General features: G+C 42.5%; 1 protein-coding gene across 1 annotated transcript in view; it reads left to right on the forward strand.

Annotated features, from left to right (window-relative positions):
- The first annotated feature begins 776 nt into the window (after window positions 1-776).
- Window positions 777-27,108, forward strand: part of LOC308153310 (transmembrane protein 131-like) — a 33,600-nt gene continuing 7,268 nt past the window's right edge. The window contains exons 1-30 of the mRNA XM_080526414.1: window positions 777-810; window positions 1,903-1,943; window positions 7,894-7,962; window positions 8,564-8,684; window positions 12,523-12,639; window positions 13,286-13,408; window positions 13,707-13,787; window positions 14,200-14,350; window positions 14,466-14,522; window positions 14,688-14,749; window positions 14,874-14,982; window positions 15,497-15,605; window positions 15,734-15,887; window positions 19,795-19,965; window positions 20,112-20,222; window positions 20,419-20,553; window positions 21,119-21,223; window positions 21,580-21,666; window positions 21,793-21,945; window positions 22,332-22,407; window positions 22,504-22,618; window positions 23,269-23,407; window positions 23,851-23,960; window positions 24,093-24,159; window positions 24,430-24,581; window positions 25,149-25,291; window positions 25,392-25,578; window positions 25,839-26,024; window positions 26,209-26,367; window positions 26,637-27,055. Of these exons, the coding sequence (XP_080382540.1) occupies window positions 7,943-7,962; window positions 8,564-8,684; window positions 12,523-12,639; window positions 13,286-13,408; window positions 13,707-13,787; window positions 14,200-14,350; window positions 14,466-14,522; window positions 14,688-14,749; window positions 14,874-14,982; window positions 15,497-15,605; window positions 15,734-15,887; window positions 19,795-19,965; window positions 20,112-20,222; window positions 20,419-20,553; window positions 21,119-21,223; window positions 21,580-21,666; window positions 21,793-21,945; window positions 22,332-22,407; window positions 22,504-22,618; window positions 23,269-23,407; window positions 23,851-23,960; window positions 24,093-24,159; window positions 24,430-24,581; window positions 25,149-25,291; window positions 25,392-25,578; window positions 25,839-26,024; window positions 26,209-26,367; window positions 26,637-27,055 (3,619 nt within the window). The 5' untranslated portion in view covers window positions 777-810; window positions 1,903-1,943; window positions 7,894-7,942. The remainder of the gene's footprint in view (window positions 811-1,902; window positions 1,944-7,893; window positions 7,963-8,563; window positions 8,685-12,522; window positions 12,640-13,285; window positions 13,409-13,706; window positions 13,788-14,199; window positions 14,351-14,465; window positions 14,523-14,687; window positions 14,750-14,873; window positions 14,983-15,496; window positions 15,606-15,733; window positions 15,888-19,794; window positions 19,966-20,111; window positions 20,223-20,418; window positions 20,554-21,118; window positions 21,224-21,579; window positions 21,667-21,792; window positions 21,946-22,331; window positions 22,408-22,503; window positions 22,619-23,268; window positions 23,408-23,850; window positions 23,961-24,092; window positions 24,160-24,429; window positions 24,582-25,148; window positions 25,292-25,391; window positions 25,579-25,838; window positions 26,025-26,208; window positions 26,368-26,636; window positions 27,056-27,108) is intronic.

Genomic DNA, 27,108 nt, shown 5'->3' on the forward strand with positions numbered 1-27,108 from the left:
CCGTGATTGTTTGTTGAGTCTGGATGGAGGTTTGATTTTGTTGTGATTGATCGATTGTTTGTTTGTTGTGCTTTGAATCTGAATGGGTCTTCTTTATAGTTGCATAGTCATTTCTTGTCTCTCATAATACATGTTTATGAAAGATTAATGTTCATCGTTGCACTGTAAAAAAGACAATTATTTGGAATGGAGTAATGATAACAAAAATCTGAACAGCAATACAGTGGTGCAAACTTGTGAAGTAGTGGGATGAATTTAAATTTGACCGCTTCCTGTCTAAAAAAAGAGCTGCTTCCTCTGTTGCTCAAGCACAGAATGTTCACATTTTGAGCTTTCCTTTCATTTGTCTTGTTTGGTTTAGACCCTCCTGTCAACCTTGCCAATTTTGTTAACATTTTTTACAGAGAGTATATTTCTACAGTACCAGTCAAAGGTTTGGACACACTTTCTCATTCAATGGGTTTCTTAATTTTTTTAAAATTATTGCGGATTTATAGGCTACTGAAGACATCAAAACTATGAAAAAACACATATGGAATTATGTAGTAAAAAAAAAAAAGTTCAACACTTTTTTGTGTACTACATAATTCCATATGTTCTTTCATAGTTTTGATGTCTTCAATATTAATCTGCAATGTAAAACGTATAAATAAAGAAAAACCATTGAATGAGAAGGTGTGTCCAAACTTTTGACTGGTACTGTATGTTATTGACAACATAAATAACTGTAGACTATTTGTCTTTACAGCTTTCATCCAATCAGACACAATCTTAGAAGTATTTCATTTTGGTGATGGAGGCCTCTTGCAGGTAAGACACAGCCTTCTCTGCGTTTCCCCCTTCTGTCAACCACACAGAACCACACACATGTAGTTGTTATTTCTCAGAAGAAGTGACGTTTAGATTCTTATCTTCCTCAACTTTCACTTCCTCTTCCATATCACTCATCAGCTGTATTTTGACCACAGTGATCTGAATATAAGGATGTATGCCTTTATCAGCCTTTAGTTTCATGAGGTTTGTTATTTTGAAAGGACAAACAGCAGGACATTTACATTAATGTGAGACGTGAGAACCTAGTGGTCAAAACATAATCACGTGTTGGTGATGGATGTAAATGGAAAATAAATAAAAATATATATACATGAATGTGATGAAAATGTGTAACGCATTCAGTATCAGAATGTGCTGTAGCTCAATTATGTTTGAAAAAAATTGTATCGGAACAATTTGATGAACACACTTGTTTACTTTGAGCCTAGTGTTTTATTAGTCCATACCAGGATGATGATGCAATGACAAAATACATGAGCTGCAACGTTTGCAGTAAAAGTGCTATACAAATAGAAATTATTATACAAATAAAAAAGTTATTATTAAATAAAAATCAATCGATCATACAAAATGATCAGATGACGCCTGAAGTGCACAATCAGACGTTACATGTTTTTGTGTTATTTCAATACCATTTTGTGAATGAGAATTGGAAAAATCTCACATGGGGCGGTGCCTAGTGGTTTAGAGAGGGCGGCTAGCAATCAGAAGGTCGCTGGTTCAATCCCCGCCTCAGGAGGGAGCTGCATGTGAGCTGGTGACTGGAGGGTTGCTGGCATCATATCTAAGGTGCCTACTACCACTCCCATTGCAAGACACGTGACCCCTAATTGCTCCAGGGGTGCTGAATATGGCTGACCCTGTGCCTAGAGCGAAAGATACATTTCATTGTACTCTGTCCAATGACAAAAAGGTTGAATCTAATCTAATGTTCACTCCTGAATTGGACAAATCTCACATGTTCACTCCTGAAATGTCTATCAAGTGTTTAACTTGAATTAGTTATTTGGATCACCTAAATATCTGTAATTTGTTCATTACCTGAAATCCTTTGTATTTATTTTACAGACAGAGCCTGACATTGACCGTAGTTCATATCATCAAAAAAGGTAAGACCTATTGAATTGAATTATTCCCTTTGAATGCACTAACTGTATCACCACATACCACAGACTTACTTTTGTTGTTGCAGTCATAACTAAATTACTGAAATACTTCATTGATTCTGCTTAATTAGCCAGCACACAGTTGATTATTTTAGCATTATTGCCACGGGTAACAAATACATACTTGTGATTCCCTGATTACCTGTGCAGCAGGTAATGTAATTAATCTGGTGGCATTGTTGTCATTCTGTACATTCATGGTGTAGCCTATCCGCATGTAATAATTTCATACACACTGTGCCTTAAAGAAACATTTGACAGCATCATGTTTTATCAGCTCACTTTGGAGCGTTAGTCATGTGACTTTGAGAACGTACAGTACTGTGGGCGGGTGTGAAGTGATTGTGGGAGTGCCGCACCTTGTTCTCATTTCCAACAAGTCTGTCCTTCGCTAGGGGGTGGGGGGGGGTGACTGACTGACTGACTGACTGACTGGTTGTTGGTTGCCTTGGAGGTGAGGGCGTGTGGGTTTCACAGTATAGGCATGTCAGTATGCTGGCTGGTTGTGAGTATGGACTATTGGAAGGGAGTCAGGATTGTCAAAGTTCACAACCGGAGCAAGGCTTTACACCAGCGTTTGAGTGCACTTGTTAATTACGTTTTAAAGCATTTTAAGCCCCTGGGGTGTTCAGGTCAGGGTATGAATGAATGACATGGCATTTGTAAATGCAATTTTGACCTGATTTACACCTTGAATTTTTATGCAAGGTGGAAATGCGGGCTGGCCAGTTCCCATCGTTCTCAGGTTATGTTATCCGATCAGGGGGATTTGAGAAAAAGAGTAGTCAAATCCTCATTCTCTTAAAACACAGCATTTACCCTATGGCTCGATGATGAAGCCTGGGGCAAAATTACACGGGACACTGCACTCTTCTCCTTCACTTACCTACTCTTGTATTTCAAGAACAGGTCTGAAGGCATTTTGTGTGTGTGTGTGTGTGTGTGCGTGCGCGTGCGCGTGCGCGTGTGCTCCGTGCTTTGGATTCCACAGGCCAGTTAAACTGCCTGATTGTCCGTGAAGTCTCGCTGTTACTCACAGCCAATGACAGTCATCCAGATAAGAGGCCCGTCTCTTCTCTTTGTAAACACACACACACACACACACACACACACACACACACACACAGACGTAAGTCGTCAGTCAGCTACCTTAGGTTGGGCAATCTGTGTTTGCTAGACATAAAGTATTGACCTTTTCCGCATGCTAATCCACACACCCATCAGGCAGAAATGCCAGAACAGTGACATCACTCGGTCAGATGGGACAACAGAAAATATGGGGAGAAAGTAAACCAGGTCTGCCTTGCACACTCTGAATGTTGTGTTAGTTTTTAAAAGTTAGTCTTGGTGTTGCTTGAGCATTTGCATTACTTCCGTTATGGGTTTTCCGTACCCCATAGCACGCCATGACGAGATGTTGGTTTGATTTCACATACCATAAACTCCCTTTCCTAAGCCTGTGGCAGTTATCAACAACAGATGGTTTCCCTATTTCATTTAGTGTTTTCCAAGATCTCTCGGAGTTCTTATCCATCTGTCCTTGACCCCAGAGTTTAAAAACACCGTAGCATCAATCTCAATACTCATTGATTGACTTCCTCTCCTTATCTTGTCATCTGCACCTAGCTGAGATGGCAATATGGCTCATGCCAGCTAGGTTATTTGAGCATATCTATTTAGCACATTCACATGAGGACAGGAGATTAAACCACTTCAGAATAGTGGTTGGGACCCTCAGTGTCCAGCAGTGAGCTCTGCCACCCTGTTGCTGTGCATGTTATGGCTGTTCTGTGTGGCTCATCTTGTGAGTTTCACGTGCGCTCATCACACTCAGGCATGTGATCCTGTCCCACCTGCTCAGAGAAGCCCTTTTGTAGAGTAACACAATCAGGTGCAGTGTTTCCCCTAGGTTTGCTGCCTTGGGGGGGTGGCATGGACCTTGGCATGGACCCCCCCCCCCCCCCCCAGGGGGTAAGAGTCAGACCCTGCCTCATACCAGCGTCATGTCCAGGGGTGTACTTGTACATTAAGCCGCCTCACGCTACGGAAACAGGAGATAGGCTCCTGCCCTATGGGCCATTAGGCTCCAGAACCATCGGTTCTCAAGGCTACTTACTTATGTGGTCTTGACTACCTGTCCACTTTCTCACCTGGTTATTGCTCTCTCTCTCTCTGGTGTGCCGACACCATCCTGCTCTCTCTCCTTCTCTCCCTCCCTATCCTCCTCTCTCCCTTTTGCTGTCAACCAAAAGGTAAACAAAACAGCCAGAGTATTTATAATCTGCTGTGGGCAATCCAGTCAGATAATGTCATTTTGACTTTACCCGAAAAAAAATCGTATGTCCAACTATAAAAAACGGACATTTCCAATGCTTCAATCAACTGTCCATATACTGTAAATATGCCATTATTACCATGAAGCCCAACTCTAGCAGAATAAGAAAGATAGTATATCTACTTTAAGTAAAATAATAAAGTGCCTCCAGTTAGCTCTTTAGCTGGCAAGTGTGCAAGGAGACTAGCTCATCTCATCACCTCTGAGCTAGCTAGCTTGCTAGTTCTTTGACACTATTTACACAATGGAATTATAGTCAGACACTTTCTAGTCACGATAATAACGACCAATTTTAACCAACTTTCTCTGTTAGAACACTCAGCAATTATATTTGCTAACGTTTCAACTTGCTTACTTTCAATCTGGAGACATCACAGCCGGCAAAAACTCTCGCGTCTTGCGCGCACACTTGCGCAAAATCTTGTATTATTCTCCAGCGCTGGCACAGCGCGAAGTGTGGAGATAGGTCTGGCTATGCGAGACTACGGCGGACTAACGTTACCAACGAGCCTATGGGCTTGCCACTCGCCAGATTCGGGTTGGGTGCGTTTAAAAAACGCGGATATTTTAGCCTGCTTGTCAGATGTTTGGTGTCTACGTCCGTAATAATTCCTCTTTCTTGGGGAGGCGGGGGGTTCCGTTGGGAGGGCGGCCCGCCCCCCCAAGGCAATGGTAGGGGAAACACTGAGGTGTAAATGGGGCCCGGGAAATAATGTGGCTTTTGTATCCTGTCTTTTATTGAGTACTGCTGACAACTTTGTTTGGAGGATGGATCTAATGATGTCCTGCTCCTACAGACTCCTGGATTGTCCTCTGAATGCTTCAGATCATCAGAGATTATGTGAACTTAACAGGCTGAACTCTTGGCTCAAGCTGTGGTGTTTGTGTAGTCTATAAAATCTCTCTCCTTCCTCGAGCCGTGGGTGGACCTGATTCTCAGAGGAGGAGGAGGTTGGCGCAGGTTGAAGCAGCAGTTGTAAGCACATCACACGATTGAATTGAATGGCACTGAAAAGAGACTGAATTGAAAACTGTTCCTGAAAGGCCGTTGAGTTTTCTGATTATTTTGGTTGGAATTGTTTTGTAATTGTTTTAGTAGGAAGAAAATGAAATTGGAGTTGAATATTGGAATGGAAACCTACCAATCCTGTTAGTCATTAAGTGCCTCAAAGCCTAACTTGATAATGGAGATCAATGTCCAGACTGGGCCAGCACGTACATTAGGCGTTCTGATAAGCTTAGATTGTTGCTGTTGTCTCGTGGGGCTGCAGGTGTCCTATCTACTCCAACAAAGTGTCTAACTGCTCCATCTGAAGATGTGAGTTACAGTCATGCATATATTGTAAATGTCACTGTGACAGATCATCTTTGCAACACGCATTTTCTGTGAAAGACAATAAGCTGTTTGCACTGCAGCATAATGTTGTCAAGGCGATATGAAGTTAATCTGCCACCTCAATGACTCCCAAGATTTCAGACATTGATTGCATTAAACACGTTTTATTCAATGTTCCATTTTATTGATCTTTTCTCTGAGTAGCTCAGGCCTGTGTTGGACCAAATCCATAGGCTCTAGGTCTAGCTGAGGCCTTGAAGCCAGTGGTATCCTTTAAAGTTTGTGTTAGGTGGAAGAGACTAGCATTGCTCAACGTACAGTTGCAGGAAGTGGCTTGTGGTTTGTAGTTGCCATGCTGATGATGTACGTGTTCCTATTATAACCTTCACACCTCGGTCCCTAAACATCACACCTCCACACGCTACAGCTCTAGTATCTTCTGTTTGATTTGACCATCTTTGCTGTTTGCTGTCAAATAGAAAAATGAGGCTACTTGCACTACTTCCCCTTTTGAATCCATTTCGTAACATCTGGCTAAAATAAATGTTTGTAAAGTTGTGTAAATCAAGCGTTCATTGCTTGTTATGTAATCTCTTACCCAGGCACTACAGTATATTTTTGGTTTCTTAGTTAAAGTTCTTTATATGTTTAATGAGTATACATAATGATCTCAATGTATAGCTCACTTAAAACATTACCACCAAAGATACAAGGGATACCCCTAAGCATAATATTGTTTCCCTTTTGTTGTAGTATAGCACATTGGGGTTCAAGAAATGCGGTTTAACAAATCTGATCTGTTATTATTAAACAATAACTTGTGCCTCTTCAGTCACTGTGAATCTTCAAACAGTCACAAATGTGATCAGCCTATGCAGTGCATTGTGCAAAGGCCTGCCTGCCTGTCACCACAGGCATGAACTCTGTTAACCATTCAGAGTAGAGAATGGCATGGGAAATGATTTTCCTGTGCTGGTCCTGCTGGATACTGTATACTATTTCCTTTGCAGTCTCAATCCTGCTATAACTTAAAATTGGACCTGTCTCAATGGAAATGTGTCACTTATGTTATTATAGTGTCAGTCTCATGTCAATGCAATGCTATTTCGTCTCACACGTATTCTCTTACTGGTATTTTGTTGGTCTCCACTGAAAAGCTGTGTGTTTCATAGATGAGCTAATGTTTCAATAGTGTCAGTGCATTTTTAATATTCCTGTTAAACCTACAGTATGAATTAAAATGTTGCAGGCAGCACACAATCTGCAGGTGTTATGACAAAAGGAGCAATGCAACAGTTTCGAAGGTCTAGTCAAATTCCATATGACGGCATGGATCATACCAGTATAACAAAAAGAAGGGCCCAGCCCTAGGTTAGGGGAGTGTATGATTTACCCAGCTGAAGGTCAGTCTGACACTGCTGCGCTAGAGCATGGGTAGTGCACACAAAACAGTTCTTCCAGTGTCGAGCTATGAGTGGGCTATTTGTACCCAGTTTGTTGTGTGTTTGACTGTGTATAGACAGTCCTCTACGTTTCCCAGCTAGCATTTACCAGTCATTCAGATTCATTTAGCAATAAATGCCTCTTAAACATTAATCATTTTGAACAACTCGGCATACTCTGAACCTATCCATCTGAACGGACAACTTTATGAATTGTGCCTGTGTGCTGTCAGCATGTATGCAAAGAGGTGTTAAAATGCAATGTTCAGTTCTATGTTCCCTCTTCCGTGTGCTGGAAGCCATGTCAGTTCCATATGAATGCCGTTGTTCAATTAAACACAAGGCTGGTTTGTCTGAACAGAATTCATATGCAGAATTTGGGTAAATATTACCCAAGAGTTTTGTAAGAATAAGAATAGAATAATAATAATTGCCCTCAAAACACAGCCTCTCTTTATAGTTTAACGTTAGAATATGAAATAGGTTAGTTGTGTTAAAATGATATGCGGGAAACAAATCTGTAATGAATCTGCTGTAGTTGCAGGGCTGGTTTAGCAAGCTGCCTCGCTGCTTAGACGCCCTGAACTCGCACGCACACACACACACACACACACACACACACGCACACACACACACACACACACACCATTTTGTTCTATGTAATTTCAACTGCACAGAAGAATCTTTTGCAGTGTCTGTCTGACAGCGAGGTTGCAGCATGGTCCCCATGCTATCCTGCCTCTTGTCCCTATCCTTACACACCTATCCTCTCTCTCCTAGCCCACCTTTGGATCGTGGGAACAGCAGGCCCATACGCTTCGAGCCGCCAATGCTGGACTTCCATGAACAGTGAGTAAACCCTGGTCAATTAGTCATCTACTCATTAGATACCGCAGCACTTGTCTCCTCATTCATGTCTGAAACCCAAAAAAATCTGCAGTGTTACCTCTAATACACATTGGTGTCATTCAGTTCAGTTGTGAGGCAATGCAACCCACTCATCAGCAATGTGCCACATTTGAGTTGTACATCCCTCCTCAGGTGATTTGATCAGGTCCACATCACATAGGTGTTAGACCCTGTACTTATCTGTGTTATACAGTACCTTATCTGCTGGGTATTTCCACAGTTTGATAGTAGGCATCGCAGAACCTGATACTTTGGCCTTGTTCGATCAAGATCAGAAAAACCGGAAATGCTAAAAAAGAGAACTGATTTTGGCGTTGATACCTGATTTGAATTCAGTGTACAGGAATGCAGGTGGAATCTGAAATGTCTTCAAAGAATTGATTAACATAGATCTGTCTCCATATTCAATTTCTATAGTCTCATGGCACATTGTCTTATGTTTACCAATATGTTGATTTGATTACAGGGGAATAACTCTTGAGGTTATGTTGCACATAGATCTGTTCTCTCCTGACACCTCTCTCTCCTCTGCTGTTCCCAGGCCTGTTGGAATGCCAAAAATGGAAAAAGTTTACTTGCACAACCCCAGTCCAGAGGAAATAAGCTTGATATCCATATCAGCTACAACTGCACATTTTCACGCCTCATTCTTTCAAAACAGGGTAGGTAAATAGTATTGATCGCTGGGCCTGAACTCCCCTGTTTTTACAGGCACATATAGGCTAGTGGAAAGGCCTCCAACATTTTGAGAGGAAGAAACAATAGAAGAAACAGTATAACAAAACAGAACCATGTTCTTTTGTCTCTAAAGTCTCCAATTTAGGACATGGATGCTTGTCTAAAAATATTGGATTGTCGGTAAATTGGAAGGTATTGTGACATCTCATCAACTGAAGATGTTTGAGTTGGAACACAAACTCTATTATTAATAAATGTAGATTAATATTGCCAGCTCTATGGTTTCTAAACGTTGCTATACAAGTAGTCAGATGTCTCACCTACAAAAAAATATCTTGAAGCATTGTATGTGTGCATGAAAGATAAAACCTATTTACTATATCGATAGAAATTGACTGACATTGAAAACCTTTTTTTCGTTTTGGCTCTTGACAAAAGAAAGATCAGTAAAGATTTTGTGAAAATACATTTTGGAAGTTTATACATTAAAATGTTTTGTATAAGAAATACAAGTGTGATTGCAGTTGTTTGACATATCTGTTGTGATATGTTAATCAACGTGGGATTCTATCGCAGCACGTCAATGTCACTCTTCCAAAACTGGCCAACTGTTTGGAGACAACTCGGCCTTCTGAAGAGCGATGGTCTTGATCAGAGTTTTAGAGGAGCTCTTTATGTCTAGGAACCAAGGCCCTAATTATAATAAATCTTCGACTCAACATGTCATTTCCTGCTACACCAGTTGACGAGTCACAACCCCTCTAATCCCGCCAAACCCATGTCCAGCTCACCCCCCTACTAATATGTAATATGCCATTTAGCTGATGCCTTTATCCAAAGCGACATACATTGCTGTGAGTGCATTTATTTGTCAGTATATATGGTCCCAGCGGGAATCAAACCCACAACGTAAGCGTTGTAAGCACCATGCTCTACCAACTGAACCACAGAGGACCACTGCCTAGACCACTACTGACTATTCCCATTGACATGTTTCTGCTGCTTACATTAAGTAGGTAGCTTGAACTGGTAAGAAACAAACTGTATTTTAGCATCATTGCCTGTCTCAGTTTATGTAAATGGTTGATTTGGTCAACTCTTTTAGAGGCTCTTGTCTGAATAATATCATAGCTACTAAGACCTATTGATACCCAAAAGGCTCCCACTGGCAATGTGCTTGTCATGTTCGGTCTTGATAAAGATAAGTCACCTTACTTCCAAGGGTGCCCTTGACAATGGTCTTGATTGGATAGCTTAAGCTAGATGCATCTTAACACCCCCTAGTCATTCCAGTTACCAGACTGGTGAAGGAGGTGGGGTTGTTGTGATCCTCCATCCCAGGCTCCATTTCACAACCAGAGTAGGGTATTTGTTTTCAAGTTCTAGTCATGGTCTCCATGCATACACCCTGAGCATAGCAAAAGCCTGAATCCATTGCATTGCAATATTTTGGCTTGACTGAAATCATTGATTTTCAACAATGTTGAAATATATTTACATTTTTCTGAATAAAAGTCTGAACATTTGATCGGTTGCCAACTTGTTCCCCCTTTCACCAGCTGCTGTCACATATCACCACAGCATTTTACACTAGTAATCATCTACCCCCTGGTCAATACTCAAAGTGAGTTTCCTGTCTAATCTTGTTATTGTTAAAGTTAAAGCTGTTATTAAAGTAGATTTTTGACATTAAAATTAAGCAGGTCCACTATAAGGTTTTCCTCACTGTTATTGACTGCGGTTTCATCCAACATGTGTCTGGACCCACACACACTTTAAATCATACCCTATACTTTGTTTTAACCCATGGAATTTGTATCCAACCCCCATAACTCTCTCCTATCAGATCATTTTCTTATCACTTTTGAAATGAAAATCAAAAGCAAGGCAAGTTTATTTGTATAGCACTTGTCATACAACAGGAGCAATTCAAAGTGCTTTACATATAGCATAAGAAAGTACATCAAGAGGAGAATAGTAAACAGATATATATATAGATAGATATAGATAAACATTTAATAAGATAATGGAAATGAATAAAAAGACATGGATGGAAGTGTTAGTGTTTAATCATAACTGTTGCAAAAAAAAAGAAAAAAAAAAGGGGTTTTTAGCTTAGACTTAAATGTTTTTAGGGTTTGTGCCGGTTTGGTTTCTTCAGGGAGTTTGTTCCAGGACCACACAACAGAGTGACTAAAAGCTGCTGCACTCTGTTTTGTTTTCACTCTTGGAATGATTAGCTGATTAGTCTCAGCTGACCTTATGCTGGAATATAGGGTGGGAGGAGATCTGATATGTATTTTGGTCCATAGATCTTCTAGGCACTGGACCTAAATAATTGTTCTAGTCCTCTGTTATGCTGACACCACAAAGGTTCATTAACAGCCTCCCAGCCTCTAGCAATGTCACTCTGACTTGCAGGAGCCCTTAGAGTCTATTAGCTCCTGCAAGTCAGAGTGCAAGTCAGAGTGACTAAACATGTGTCTGAGGGGTCCTGTCATAGTATTTATAGTATTTGACATGTTTAATAAATACTATGACAGGAGCCCTTAGATGCATGTTTAATAAATACTATGACAGGAGCCCTTAGACGCATGTTTAAGAAATTCTATGACAGATGGATTTCAGTCATTGCAGAGAAACACTTAACTGTTGCCCTTCTTAAAGGAGTACTTTACTCAAATCATTTTCAAGTATATATTGTCAGTCCACCATAAGCATAGTCCCTGTGTGACATTATTTTGTGCATTAAAGCCTCATAGATATCTTAATGAGAGACTTCTATTTACTTCCTGGAACAGGGATTTCATGATTCAGTTTGCATAACCAAATCACTATTCCAGGAAGTAAATTCATGTTTGAAACTTGCACATTGGTACACTCAAGAAACACGCACCCTTAAGGGGACATCATGGAAAGTTGGAAACTTGAACAGAAGTGGAGCACCATCAAACTGTCTTTCCAGGCAAGATGGGAAACTAATCTAACACAATAAAAAGCAAGCCTTTAACTCAGCAGTGTCATCCCATCTCTTTGAACGTCAATGAACTGAAATAAACATTATCTTATTTAATACGGTTACCAAACTGACTAAAAGTCAGTCCTCTAGAAATTGTGAAGTGTTGTGCCATTTTAAGTGTTCTAATCTCATACATTTCTTTAACGATCACAATATCTTCCAATTGAACCCCACTTGCAGTAGAATATTTGTGTACAACCCTCCATTTCTTATGTGGGATACCTTAGATATGAGAAAACACATGGGTGTGTTTTTGCTCTGCCCTCGGGTAGGGGTATTTGTCTACTAGCTTGTGTGATTTGCACAAACAAGAAGTCCTGTGTTTTGAAGTGACCACAGGGCATATTCTGTCACCCTGATGATGTGGCCTGACCTGCTTCTTTCAGTTTGCTGAAGTGCTAGTTTGGATGTTCTCAAGCACAAGTCATAAAATAGTCTTTGGTCATAGCTCAGCAAGGTTTAGCACATAGCAAATATTTCTAGGAGTGTAGCTCACTCATTCTTGGTCAACCTACATTAATGTTAACTGGGAGACGTTATGTGGTAGGTAGGATTATGTCCTTGTTCTTGCCACTATGATTTAGTACATGGAAGCTGACTACCGTTTTATTGTCCTGACGACAGCAAATGATGATATAATGACAAGGATCAAACCATTTTCAGTCAGTTCTCTCATTGCTAATTGGCTGGTTACATTGCCCTCAATTCCAAAAGTAGCTTGTCATATTGATGTTGAATTTGTATTGGATAATCATTCTTTTTTCACAGTCAGCATTAATCTTCTTTCTTATTTTTCCCTGTAGATAATTCCACCGGGGGGGAATACATCGTTTGATGTGGTCTTCCTTGCTCGAGTAGTAGGGAATGTAGAAAATACTTTATTTATAAATACCTCACATCATGGAGTGTTTACATATCAGGTTTGTATTGAATACATGTTTTCTACCTAATGTCTATATTAGTCTATAATGAAAGATAACATCTGGAATATATCAATCAGGGGTGGACTATCTTGCTCTGCAAAGGCCAGTGGGGATGCAGGCTTTTATTCCAGCCAGGCAGTAGTTTGTTGTTTGTTGAGTAGAATTGGGCACAATATTCCTTGTCAGGAACATACAGGGGTGCAAACTTGTCACCTTTCTGAAGTTTTACCTCAAAATAGGTCATCCACATGAATCGTGTTGATCAGATCATTTTCTGTGTCTGCTAAACTCCGCTGCTGTTGAAATAACTTTTAGCTTCATGCAGCAAGGTACAATTTGGTAAGCAACCTGTTTTCTACATAATTATGCGGCCGCTACTTACACGCGCATCATTGTGAGACCACTGTTAGTGCTAGCGCTATTCATCTACCACCGCTAGTGCTAGCGATATCCATTTAGCACCGTTAGTGCTATCCCCCCCCACCATATCTGCACATTGACAATTGTCTTTGTGCAACAAAATCACCAGTTTGCACCCCTGAACATAAATTGTTACACAATGCTCCTCACTGGGTCAGATTGCCATAGCCCTAATCTCAATACAGTAGATAACTGGCATGTGTTGTGTTTTGGTGCTCTACAGGTGTTTGGTGTGGGCATACCCAACCCATACAGGCTGCGACCTTTCATTGGGGCCAGAGTCCCAGTCAACAGCAGTTTCTCTCCACTCATCAACATCCACAATCCACACAGTGAGCCCCTTCAGGTAACCCCCACCTCCTCTCTCCTCTCCACTTTGTGGCCCTCACACACCTAGAAGTCCACTTTCACCTTACATACAACACATTATTCAGACAACTGGCTACAGACAGTATATTTTAAAGGGTGGATGTTGCAAAAATTCTAATCTAACAAGAAAGTATAAAGGAAATAGATACCTGTACCATCTCCTGAATCCACACATGTTGGGCAAAGATATAGCAGTTGCAGTGCTAATGGCCATAAAGCAGAGACTTTTCAGATGGGTCATTCTGTCCTGTCCCGTCCGTCCCCCTTTCCTATAGGTAGTAGAAATGTACTCCAGTGGAGGAGACCTGCACTTGGAGCTGCCCACAGGCCAGCAAGGAGGCACCAGCAACCTGTGGGTGCGTATCAATCACTGGGGAATAATCGACAGTTCATAATCCATTCACCTGCATGTGTGTGTTTAACATATATTCTAATGTACACAACGGGGAATTGAGTGAAGTCGTCTGTTGAGGGCCGGAAGGCATTCTTCCCTGAAAATCAACATTGCTAAACTGGATTACATTGTGTTCTCAAATCTGATGTGTGCACATCCAGTCCTTGAGGTCTTCATTGTTTGCTGTTTTTTATTCAGGCATTATGATAAGAGACTGGATTATATCAGATGTGTGTAAACACAATGAAGTAACACATACAAGGGGAAACAAGCAAGACTGCAGCCGTTAAGGACTGGTCAACTGATGTCAGCTGGTCCCATTTGAATAAACGGTGTGTGTGTTTGTTGTTTATTCCTGCCTTTGTGAATCTCAGGAGATTCCCCCTTTCGAGACGATCGGGGTGATGAGGGCGAGCTTCTCTTCGCGAGACACAGACAACCACACAGCCTTCATCAGGATCAAGACCAACGCCTCTGACCCCGACCAGTTAATCATCCTCCCCCTGGAGGTGGAGGTCACCTCAAGTACGTCTCTCACCTTTCATTTCAGCTGTATCTCACAGCTACGTCTGGCTGTTAGACCCGGATCTTGAGCCGCATGCTGATCCATCTATGTTTTTGTGTTGCCCCTCCCCTCAAGCACCGGGAATTTACTCCTCCATAGAGATGCTGGACTTCGGTACGCTACGTTCACAAGGTAGAGAACATCCATGTCATGTTTTATATATTTGTGCTGTCTGACTGGTCATGGAAGTGGGTGTTCTTAAACTAGTCAAATATTTCTTACTTTATTGCATTGGTTGTTGTGAAATGTTACTTGGATGGTCTCTGTATGTATTATTAATTGTTTTATGTTTTACAGATAAACCAAAACAACTGAATTTGCACCTGCTCAATTCGGGATCAAAAGATGCACAAATCACAGTGAGTACATATTTTGTAGTTTAACCTAATTTATCTCCTGGCAATCAATGAAGGATATTCATTCATGTATTGATCACGTGAATTAACACCCTCATTCAGCTAACATAGATATTATCTTTTACAGAGTGTTCGAGCGACACCGTCAAATGATGCCATTACAATAGACTTCAAGTCAATCACACTCAGAGCTGGAGAGAATAGATACACCAAAGTCGCAAGTATTAATTTTGATGGTAAGTGAACTTTTGATGATTATTTTTAGTTTTAAGTGTTAGTTCTTTTTGTGAGGTTGTGCCAAGGGAGGAACAAGGATGCATGGTGAGATACTTTTAAGCAACAATTTAACATCTAACCTCCCACATTTCTCACATCCAACATTTCTGTTAAATTGAGGGTTGGGTCAGGTTATTGAGTTCTCTGAGTTCTGTAGTAACAACCCTCAAAACCATGAAATTCCCATCACTCAGTGTCAGCTAGACTTGCCAAGACCCACCCCTTAGTGTTAATTACTCACTATGGGTGGAAGTGGAGTGCTGCTTTAAAGGTGGAATGCCGGTCATCAACACCATATAGAATTTCTGCTCTTCGTCTAGAGATGCACCCAAGCCAGCAATAAACTTGATCACCCTGGTCTTCTAACCGTTGACTTTGAATTTGAATGCCATGTTGATGTTTTGCTTTTGTTATGTAGCATGCTATAATGATTGGCATCAGTAACCATTCCTTTTGCTTTTTGTTTCTTTTCAGCATCAAAAGTTCAAAAGCCATCACAATCCACCGGTAAAATCACTGTGAAAGCAAAAGAGAAAAGCTACTCCAAGCTTGAAATCCCATACCAAGCAGAAGTTCTGGAAGGGTATGCGCCCTGTCTGATTTGGTCAAGATAAGACCAAAAAGTACTCTTGTGTACTTTCAAGTACTTTCATTTGACAATTATGCATTTCTCCAAGCAATCACTAACTTGATTCTCTCTTTCTTGAACAGGTATTTGGGATTTGACCATACGGTCACCTTGTTCCACATCAGGGACAGTGTAACGGAGCCCATGGTGAAGCCCATTCACCTGACCAACACCTTCCACTTTGCCATCCGTGTCCATGACGTGGCTCTGCCAGAACAAGCCAAGACCATGTTCACAGTGAGTGTTGCTAGGCTAGCTATGTACTGTTCACAGTGTTCACAGTGAGTATTGCTATGCTTGCTATGTACTGTTCACAATACCCATGAAGTTGAAGTTCTGGCACTGAACAAAACCTTGCACACACTGTAGCTCTCTACCACAAGAGTTCTCCACCCTGCCCCTAACCTGTTAGGGATTCCTGGGTTCATCGAATGACCTCGCTCAACCTCCTCTCGCTCTCTGACTTATACTGAGCTGCCGGAGCCCGTTCCGACAACAAAGAGTACGTGAACGACACCAGCAGCTTGTCTTAAGACAAAAAATACATCTGTCTGCGGACCGACAGACAAGACGGCCTGATAAAGCGTCCTGTAACTGAAAATAAAATATGAAAACATTATAGTTGGGGGCCTTAGGGCTATATGAGGCTATGTTCGTGCAAATTTGTGCAAAAGCACTCAGTAGCTCAGAGTATGCTCTAATGATTTAGCCAGGGCGCCCGAGCCAGCGACCACTGGGGTCGCCATGGCGGCCAAATCAATATGGCCGCCCTCCGAAAAAGGTTTTGCCTATAACTTTTGAACCAAATTACCGGTAGCTTCAAATAACAACTTGGTGTCTTATTTATGTTTCTTGGCCATTAGAAACACATTGGAATACTTATATTTATAATTGGGTGTGTCTGGACCCCTAATTTGCATATTTCCAAGATGGCGGCACCCCGAAAATGAGTTTTACCATAACTCTTTTTTTTTTTTAAATCCAATATTGACCCATTTTGAATGTTGGGGAGCATGTGGGAGGGCCAGACCTCGTGAACTTAAAGACAGTTACAATTTGAATTTGAATTTTAAAAAGCTGTTTACAGTAGTGTGACTTCATGCTTGTGTGCAAGTCATAAAGATGGACAGTAACGTGTACAACTACTATTTTCTTCCTCACGTAAGTTATAATTCATCATTCATCATCAGTAATTTTCATAATATTCCAGGATCCCGCTCTCTGCACCTCACAACATTAGCTAGCTAGTTAGCTGGCTAGCTAACGCCCAGGCTCCACTATGGCCATCGAGCGTTGCGTCTGCGTTGCGTCCGGAATTGCTGTCAGCCAGGGAACGTTTCTTTTGTAATCAATGAAAGGTGCTCCGTTGCGGCCGCGTTGCGTTGCGGCCGATGGCTGCGTCCAAAGTAAAAATTCGGCCAAGTTTGATTTCTGATGGCGAACGCAAACGTATATTTACAATTGTATATTGGTTGTTGGTTATAATTGTATATTGGTTATTTTCTGGTGTTGTTTTCTTGTTTTGCTCTGTTTGTAGTCTACTTGATGTCTTTTTATCATCAGTTAAATCACCACAGCGGTTAATCCACTAATAGAGAAGATACCAGATTGAAAATGCACGTAGCCAACTACTCTATAGCTTGTGCCTGGTCGCAGCTATTGCGAATTGTGAATCACCACAGGTGCTTGAAGCTTGTTGCAGAAATGGATGACGAACGGCTGATACTTCAGGTGGAAAAATCTATATTTTTATATGCGACAAATGACGGTGGAGCAGGTACAACGTCAAGTTAATGCAACGCCGATGGCGAGGTGACGCAATGCTGGTAGTGGAGCCAGCCTGTAATATTCTACTTCTGTCTACAACTACTATTTCCTGCAACGACAACATGGAGGCTACAATTTCCTCAATCTCACTTAAGTCATGTATTATGTCATCACAATATGGTCTCTACCTCTAGTAGCGGCACCATTAATTGGGACCTATGCTGGCTCTGCCAATGAGATGCTGATGAACCATTGCAAAGACCCAAGATACAACGACTTGTATCACTAAAAAGGGAAAATTATTTCTTCATCTATTGCTAATGTTCTTCCTTCTTCTGTTAATGTTACAATTGATCAGTTCAATGACGGTTCAGGTATTGCAGCAACGCTTAAAACACATAATGCTATGTATCACAAACGCTGTAGAAGCTACTGTAGTAGTTGTCGTGTCAAAAGGGCTCCAAAGTGTGACGTTGGCTCCTCCTTAGTAGTGAGTCCTAAAAAGCTTCGATCATATCAACCCAAAGCCTGTGGCATTCATTGTGTCATATGTGAGGGGGAGATATGGATGACCTTCACAAGGCAGTAACAGATAATGTTGATTCCAATCTGAAAAGCTGGGCAGAATCCTGTAAACATTTTTAGCTTCTTGGTAGATTAGTTACACAAGCTTCCGATGTGCACGCAGCAGGTGTGTACTACATGCCAAATGTTATCTCATGTTGCGATATGCAGCAAAACGGCAAGCATCTCATGACACTGCCAGGCCAGGGTGTCAGAAGGGGAAGCATCTACCAGTGAGTGGGGTCAACCTTTGACCATCTAACTATTGCACAAATTGTTGCTCTGGTTGAGGATTCAGATCCTCCTTCACAATCTCCTATTACGGCAACTCTACAGGAACCATATGAAAGAACGCAGGTGTTTGTGTCTGATTATGAACCCCACACAACAACATTCAAGCAACCTCTCCTCAGCTATCTGCCTGAATAGAGTGAACACCAGAAGGGGAGGGAAACCTACATCGCAAACAAGGAACAAGTGGCTAAGAGGAACAATTGGCTCAGGATGAGGCAATTCTGTTGATGAGGGCTGCCTTGGTTTTACACAAGTAATGCTTACAACGAGGCCACACATTTGACGGCTCCTTCCTATCCAACTGTCTCACAACATCTGTTGCTGAACCGAGTGTTCAATGATATCGTCCTCCATGGTCCAGAGTTCCTCAAACCCTGTGCAGCTAATACAGAAGATGCCAACCTGCAACCGAGAATGTCAATGTCAGAAGTACAATGCATTTGGCGGCACTCATCACACCTGCAAGACCGACGCAATACGTCACAGCAAGGACATTGACATTTGTCAATCGACCTGACCCAAAAGCCAAACAAAACAAAAAAATGGCATTATGCAAATTAGGGGTCCAGAGACACCCAATCATGAATATAAGCATTCTAATGTGTTTCTAATAGTCAAAAAACATAAAATAGACACCAGGCTTGCATTTCCAGTTCATTTGGTTCAAAAGTTATAGCAGAAACCTTTTTCAGAGGGCGGCCATACTCAATATAGCCGCCATGGCATACCCTGGCTAAATCATTAGAGCATACTTGTGCTTTTGCACAAATTTGCACAAAAATATCCCTAAGGCCCCCAACTATTACAGTAAAACAATGAAAACAACCCAAACAGTCGTTCATCTTAACATTGACCTGTCATTTACCCTAATATATAATACAATGCATGTTATACATGACATGCCGATGGCCTGAGCTAGATTACTTTTCCTGCTACGACTGGTTGATTGATGATTCACTTACTTAGTCACATGTATTGATTGTAAGTCGCTTTGGAATAAGGCGTCTGCTAAATGCCAAAAACCGCAAATGTAAACATGAACGCAAACCATTGATTTTCCATTGAGTGCGCACTGCGCATAAGACTTGTCCTCTATTTGTTATGTTCCAGTGACGATGTTTAATAGGTTACAGTGTTCCGTTGTTTCACAAAATGGAAAGTGTCAGGAGGATCAGAATAACCGTTGTTATGAGGCCTCTGTGGAGAAAGGGATTATTATGCCCTTTGGCTGCCTTGTAGAGCTGGACTCTATACTTGATGCTGTAGTAGACACACAAGGTGAGGCGCCTGGATGCAGTAGGTTCTCTAAGCCCCTGGAATCTTGCCAAACTTGAATGTCCTGTGAAACACTCCACAGTATTCAAAAGGTGACATGAGGGAACTGTTGTTTAGGTTAGCTTCCATTGGCATCAACTCAAGCTAAAGTCACTTGACTTGTGTATATACAGTAGGTCCTTGAGTTGACTACATGCTATGGCTGCAGGGTAGCTAAACACGCTTTTGGTGCTGTGATCCTCAGGTGCAGAACTTCAGTGAGCCGGTCCTGATCCCCCCTCACGAGTCACGCTACATCTTCTCCCTCCACTTCCGGCCCGTCCGCCCCTCTACCCACATCGACAGCAACATCCTGCTAGTCACCAACGCGTCGAAGTTCCACCTGCCCATCCGCGCTTACACAGGCTTCCTGGAGGTACACACACTTGCAAAACCACCTGCAAATAAACGCACTTACTGGAAATGAGAACTTTGTATAGGTTTATGTTTACGAGAGTTGTTTTAATTCTTACTACCGTTGTGTTTTTATTAACTCTTTGTTTTCTGTCTCTCCCCTCCCAGCCGTTTGCTCTGCCCCCCAGTCTGCACGAGCACTTCCTGGACTTTGGTGTCCTCAGCGCCACTGACACCAGCAGCATTCTGTTTGTAGTTGTCAACAGCAACCCCATCGAGGTAGGCCCGCCACAGACAGTCTTTGCTTCATAGACATAGAAGCCATTCCTAACTTCTGTTCCACAGGATAGGTGGATGCAATACAGAGGAAGCATAGGGAAACCCGCCCGTTTTCACCCGTCCAGTTCTTTTGTGTGTGAAACGAGAGATTCACCCCTCTCTCTCTCCCTCTCTCTCCCTCCCTCCCTCCTCCCAGCTGGTGATCCGGCCGTGGGTAGTGACAGGGGAGAGTGTGAGTGTGGAGCTGTTGAAGATTGAGGAGGGCAACAGGACCACAGTGCTGGCTAAGACGAGAGAGCTCCAGAACTCCTCCACCTCACCACACAAAACGGTAACTAGCTGCATCACAGATCACTAGTCAGTGATCTCAAAATGGGAACTGTTTTAAAAAAAATAAAAAAATATTTGAATTATTATTGAGGAAGTTCAGGAACTATAATGTCTCCTTCAGTTCATGTTTTATGCCTACCGAACTTGACTAGCTGACATTCTAGCACCACTTGATTCAATTTCTACTGTTTGAGTGAATCAAAATGGGTTGGATTTGTTTTAATGAATGATGATTCACAGTGAAAGTGTGTTTTGTTTCAAGGATGGTCAGGCTGTATATTACTTGTGGAAGTAAATCTCCCCCCTAATCTGTTTGTAGCCTTTTTGTTGCTCATCTGGCTTTCCATATGGTGTTTTTTTTTTTACCATTTGTTGATATTTGTGACACGTGAATATTGGTAATCACATGCTTATCGTGCTTAATTTGATTAAAATAACATTGTCAAAGCGCGGGGGAAGAGTTGCTTGTGTTAAGTTACAAACATAATACTCCTTTGTCTGCTAGCACACACAAAAAAGCCTTTGTCTAAAGTAGTTCATGGATGTCATCCTCCCCGCACACACAGGTTATCTTAGCATCTGGCTACTATGCCGTGTTCCGTGTCACCCTGGTGGCCAAGAACCTGGAGGGGACGTACGACGGAGCCATACACATAACAACAGACTATGAGGTACGTCTGTCCTAATCTATTCTACCTTATTCCATTCTATTTTTATTTTATATTTTATTCTATTCTATTCAGTAACTTAATTCAAAAATATTTAGGAGGTGGTGCATAGATCATAACCTTTTTTTCTTCATGAAGGACTTTTTCATGGTAATTCTGAGAGTGCAGACTTCCTCTTTTTTCTCATTGACCCTTTCTTGTCTATGCACCACCTACTCAATTTAACTACCAGTGCAACCCGGTGGGTTTTGTACTGATTTCAAGGCCATTCCCTTAGTCATGCTACATAATTACATAATTTGAGTTAAATCTCAACTAGTATCATAATTGACCCAATTTTTGTCTTTCATGTTTTCCAGATATTAACGATACCTGTGAAAGCGGTCATAGCAGTGGGCACATTGACCAGCTACCCGGAACATATTGTTTTCCCACCCTCTTTTCCGGTGAGACCACAGTGATTATAGTCTTAGCAACTTGGTACCACCTTTGTGCATATCCTAAACCTCCAACAAATGCAGAGCAATAGATGTCAACATCCTAACATATTTTATTTTGTCATCCACCCCCAGGGTAAAGTCGTCCAGCAAAGTTACAGTATGGTGAGCTCCTTCTCACAGAGGGTGAGACTCCAGCACATCCACTCACTAACCGACGACAAGCGCTTCTTTTATAGGAGGCTGAAGAGCAGCCGAGACGAGCTGGAACCCAAACGCAAGTCAAAGGTGCGGTATGACTCAGAACCAAGCCACAGAAAACAGCTTCCCAATGCAGTGCTAACATTTCCAGAAATGTATGATTTAATGTTGTATCTCTCTGTCTCACTCTCTGTCTCTCTCTCTGTCTCTCTCTCTGTCTCTCTCTCTGTCTCTCTCTCTGTCTCTCTCTCTCTGTCTCTCTCTCTGTCTCTCTCTCTCTGTCTCTCTCTCTCTGTCTCTCTCTCTCTCTGTCTCTTTCTCTCTGTCTTTCTCTCTGTCTCTCTCTCTCTCTCTGTGTCTCTCTCTCTGTCTCACTCTCTGTCTCTCTCTATGTCTCTCTCTCTCTCTCCGTCTCTCTCTCTCCATCTCTCTCTCTGTCTCTTTCTCTGTCTCTCTCTCTCTCTCTCTCTCAGGTTGCAAAGATATATTTTGATGCCAGTTTGCAGTGTGGCGACCACTGCTATGTTGGAGTACCATTTGTTCTGAAATGTAAGTATATCTAGGTTGGTTATTGTTGATTTTTCAATGGATTTTGCATCTGCTGCTGCCTTTGCTGAACTTGCTGGCTTCTTTTACTAATTTCAGCTGAGGCCAGACCTCCCGGGCTCTTGATGCAAGAGGATATGTGGGATGCTGACGTTGATTTGTATCAAATGCTTCGCAAAAGATGGAAAGAACTGAAGGACAATTCAGGACACATGTAAGTTGTTAGATCATATGTAGGGTCAGGAGTTTTTACTGACCACCTGACCTGACCAAAACACTACAACTAGGGCCCTGATCTTTCCCTGATCAGATCACATTTTTAAGAAAAACTCTTGGCCCTGATCAAAAGGTGTGTCTGTTGAGCTTATTACATTGACTCTCTCTAGAAACTGCTGCGTCTCTTAAGGAGCAGTGCCCCGCGGTGGTGTAGCGGTCTAAGCACTAGCCACTAGTGCAAGCTGCCCACCGGGGACTGGTATCGAATCCCAGCTCGCCAGATCCGGATATGGCCGGGGTAGGGAGCAGGGAGCGGCATATTGGGCGGCCGTTCCCGAGGGCGGTATAGGAATATTTCCGGACAAGGATCCGTCGCGCAACACCGCCCCCTGGGTGCCGGAATAACGGTGCTGGGCTCGAGGAGCCAGTCAGCTAGTCTGCCTGGCGGCCTCCTCTGGGGCTGCCGGCCACGGGGTCGTGCGGCGGATCCTACGCAATAGGCAGGGGATAATTGGATGCTAGGTTGGTTCAATTGGCTACCAAATTGGGTGAAAAAGGGATCAAATCTGAAAAACTAATTTTTTAAGAGTCTGTTAAGGAAATGTTTTTCATTTAAAATGTTGTGTGATGTGTTTTTATTTTGTCCAGGGTGGAAGCTGTGTTTGAGGTTAACGCTGACCTGCAGAAGAACGTGCAGACTAAAATATCAGCCCAGCTGAAGTGGCCTTCAATAATAAATTCCTCTCGCCAGCTCCTTTTCCCCCTTACCAGTATCAACAGCTCCTCTGTGAGTTGACTCCCTGTCTCTGTCACCTTTTACTACTGTATATTTAGGTGTGGCTGTAGCTTGAGCAAGGCACTGAACCCCTAATTGCTCCAGTGTCGCCGTCTATGGCAGACCCCTTGCCTAGAGCATAAAATACCAAATTCCAACAATTGACTGACAAGTTGATTGCATGGCAATAAAACAATTATTTTTATTTTTTATTTATGTGTAGCTGATGATAGCCATAGCTTAGCATTATACAGTACATATACTGTGCTTTGAGTTGCATTTCATGTACGAAATGCGCTATATAAATAAAGCTTTACTTACTTACTTACTTACATGGTATTTTTGTTAGCTTAGCATTGTCCATGGTACAGTATATAGCTAGCTTAGCATTGTACATGATGCATGTAGAAGCTGATGGTGAGACTTCCTGTTGACCAGCAGTCTTCTTTTCTCAGGAGGTGGAGGTGGTTTTAGAGAACCTGGCAGACGTACCAGTCTATGTCCAGGTCCTTCCATTGGCGCTGTACCCCAACCTCACAGCTGTCACTGACAAGCTTGCACAAATGTGAGTGGTCTCCTACACACAGACACACACGCATTTCTCTGGCCAAGATGTTCTAAGTGTGTCTTTTTGTTTAGCCTTATAGCCTTTGTTTTATCGCCATGTTTATATTTGCTCTGTAACCCTTGACTTCAGCTTTCCCCTGGAGAGACTTCCACACTTCAACCCCAACACACTGGAGTTCCAGATCCACAGAAACCATGTGAGTCCCATTGCACTTTGCACAAACGTGTTGGAACAAATAACACTTGTTTAAAAATGCTGTTCATCCCTGGACGTTCTAAACCTATGTTATTACTGGTAGTGCCTAGAGTCCTTCCTGGTCAGATTCATGTTTTTCCTGTTCAGATACATGTTTTTCCTGGTCAGACACAAGTTTTTCCTGGTCAGATATATGTTTTTCCTGGTCAGACACATGTTTTTGTAAATCTGCTTAAGCCTGAGCCTGGAATAATTTTCCTTCCACTCGCAGACGTCTTTGGTCCAGGGTGGAGCGGGCTTGGCCGAGGGCTTCACTCAGCCGTATGTTTACAACCTGCCACTGCAGCCAGAGGAAGCCAAGACCCTCCGTGTGACGTTCTCCCCCGTCAGCAACCACACCGTCACCTCTCTGCTTATTCTCAGGTACAACCACACCGTCACCTCTCTGCTTATTCTCAGGTACTCTTGGGAGGCAGTCTGTGTTAACAGCTCGAGGTCAGGGACGCTCTGGTAACCAAGTGACATTTCAGCAAGCTCTTAAAATCAACACCTGTTAAGAGATGGGGAGAGATGAGTTCTGAATGTGTTTATTAGATGGAAGATTCTCGGGAGCAGTGGTAGAATGTTGTTTTATTGATTTCACAGTTTGAGGTCAGGAGGAGGATTTTAACTGTGGTGTGCAGTGTCTTTACTACAAACTCCAGTGTGCCTCTTAAAATCAACACCTGTTGGAAGCGTGGGTAGTGACATGGGCTATGAATATCTTTACTAGGTTCAAGATCCCAGGACCCTGAGGTAAGATATAGGGCGCGTGACCCCTGCTGCTCATTGGTGAAAGGCGGGAACATGATATCTTTTACAGCCTAAGACAAGATATGAACTTCTCCTTCTCCCTCTCATTCGGATATGTGTAAACCCTCCTGATGTTTCGCTGTTAAATGTATTTTAGCAACTAAGCGTGTGTGTGTGTGTGTGTGTGTGTGTGTGTAGGAACAACCTGACGGTGGTTGAGTTTCTGGTGGTCCAGGGTCGGGGCAGCATTGAGAGGCTGAAGGTGGGGGGCAAGTCTCCAGGACCAGGGGGCTTTCTGAGGTTCAAGATGACCGAGTCTCTTCTGAAAGACTGCACTGACAGTGAGTGGTTTTGAACTATTTATTTTAACAGTACAATGTTTCAGTAAACCAACTAAACACTCCGTCTTCAATATTCAATTCAATAATTCTGTCTTTGCAGAAATTAAGTCAAAGGAACCCAACTTCACTCTCAGAAGATCCTTTAAAATTGATAACACAGGCCAGCTGGAAGTTCACATTCAGTCGATTGAAATAAACGGACGTGCCTGTGAGGGATTCGGCTTCAAAGTCCTCAACTGTCAAGAGTTTGCACTAAAGTCAAATACTTCGAAAGACATAGTCATCCTGTAAGAAACCCATCATTAAAGGTTATATTTAGGTTTGCCTTCATCTATTTGCCTTATATTTTTTGCCTTTTATATGTTTGTTTGTAATTTATAATGTTATAAGGTTATAAGGTTATGTTTGCAAGTTTTGTACAGCATGGATTAACAGATCTGATGGGTCATGGTAATTGGGTATTCTGCTCTGTCCTGGTTTAATCACCACCGTGTGTGTGTGCGTGCGTGTGTGCGCATGCGTGTGTGTGTCTCTGTGTGTGTCTCAGGTTCACACCGGACTTCACAGCCTCTCGAGTGATCCGGGAACTGAAGCTGGTGACTGCGGGGGGCTCCCACTTCATGTTCTCCCTCAACGCCTCATTACCATATCACATGCTGGCATCATGTGCTACCGCCCTCCCCAGACCCAACTGGGAGCTAGAGCTCTATGTGATTATATCCGTTATCATGAGGTGAGAGGACACCAGCTTGTGCATGTACGAGCTGGGCCCTAGCTCGCTGGACCTATTATCCATCTACAAATTAGACTTACCTTTCAATAAGTGTAAATATAAATTTTACTACCTTTCTGGGGCATTTTTTTTACAGAATGTTTCAATGCCATAAAGACTAATGTTCTCACCTTGTTTGCAACAGCTCCATGTTTCTGCTGGTGGTTGTAACGGCCTATCTGGAGGCCCTGGGCATCTGGGAGCTGTTCAAGAGACGCATGTGTTTCGAAACGTCCAACTCGTCCATGGAGACTGGGAAACCCTTTGACCTGAGGGAAATAGTGCGACTGCAAAACGAAGCACAGTAAGTCTTGTCGAATGAATGTTTTGTCTAAGCCTTGTCTGATGAAGTACGTTATGAGTTATGACTTGCATCTGAAATGGAGGGTGGGGGGGAAATCCTGTCACTTTGAATATTAGAAAGGAGGACCAGTTGCTGATCTCTGATATGGTTAGACAAGACGTTGAACTTGTAAATCTTGCCACACTCCATATCATTGTGTGTATAATATAGAATATATTTTATAATACTTTTCTAGCATATCCCATCATTATAATTTTTTTCAATCCCAGTTTAAACGGTTATGGAGAAGCCAGCCACAGCTCACAACGGGGAGGGCCCAGCTCTGCCTCCAGGGCAGCTAGCAGGAACTCCAGAGGCGGGCACAGCCGGACCCCCAATACCACGCAAGCCCCTGTACCCCCCTCCCAGCCTGTGCCCAAGGGCTCTGACAGCAACCAGCAGGCCAGCTGCAAGGCAAGGTCCTCCAAGCAACCCCAGACCCCCAGTCCTAACCCAGAGAATCTACCACCATTCCCAGTACTCTCACACCCACTCAGACCCCATCTAGAGGGGGCACAGCGGCACAGCTCAGAGGACTCTGATTACGCCAGCCTGGTGGAGGCCATGGATAAAGACCTGGAGAGGCCAGAATCCACATCCGAGGAGCTGTATCAGGACCAGCTTTTGTCTCAGAACGCTCAGGGCAAAGGTACTAGTACAGTCACTTGTAAGGACCAGTTGTTTTTACCTTGTGAGTTGACC

Source organism: Nansenia antarctica, assembly GCF_963989245.1.
Source record: "Nansenia antarctica genome assembly, chromosome: 3".
In the NCBI taxonomy this organism is placed as follows: domain Eukaryota; kingdom Metazoa; phylum Chordata; class Actinopteri; order Argentiniformes; family Microstomatidae; genus Nansenia; species Nansenia antarctica.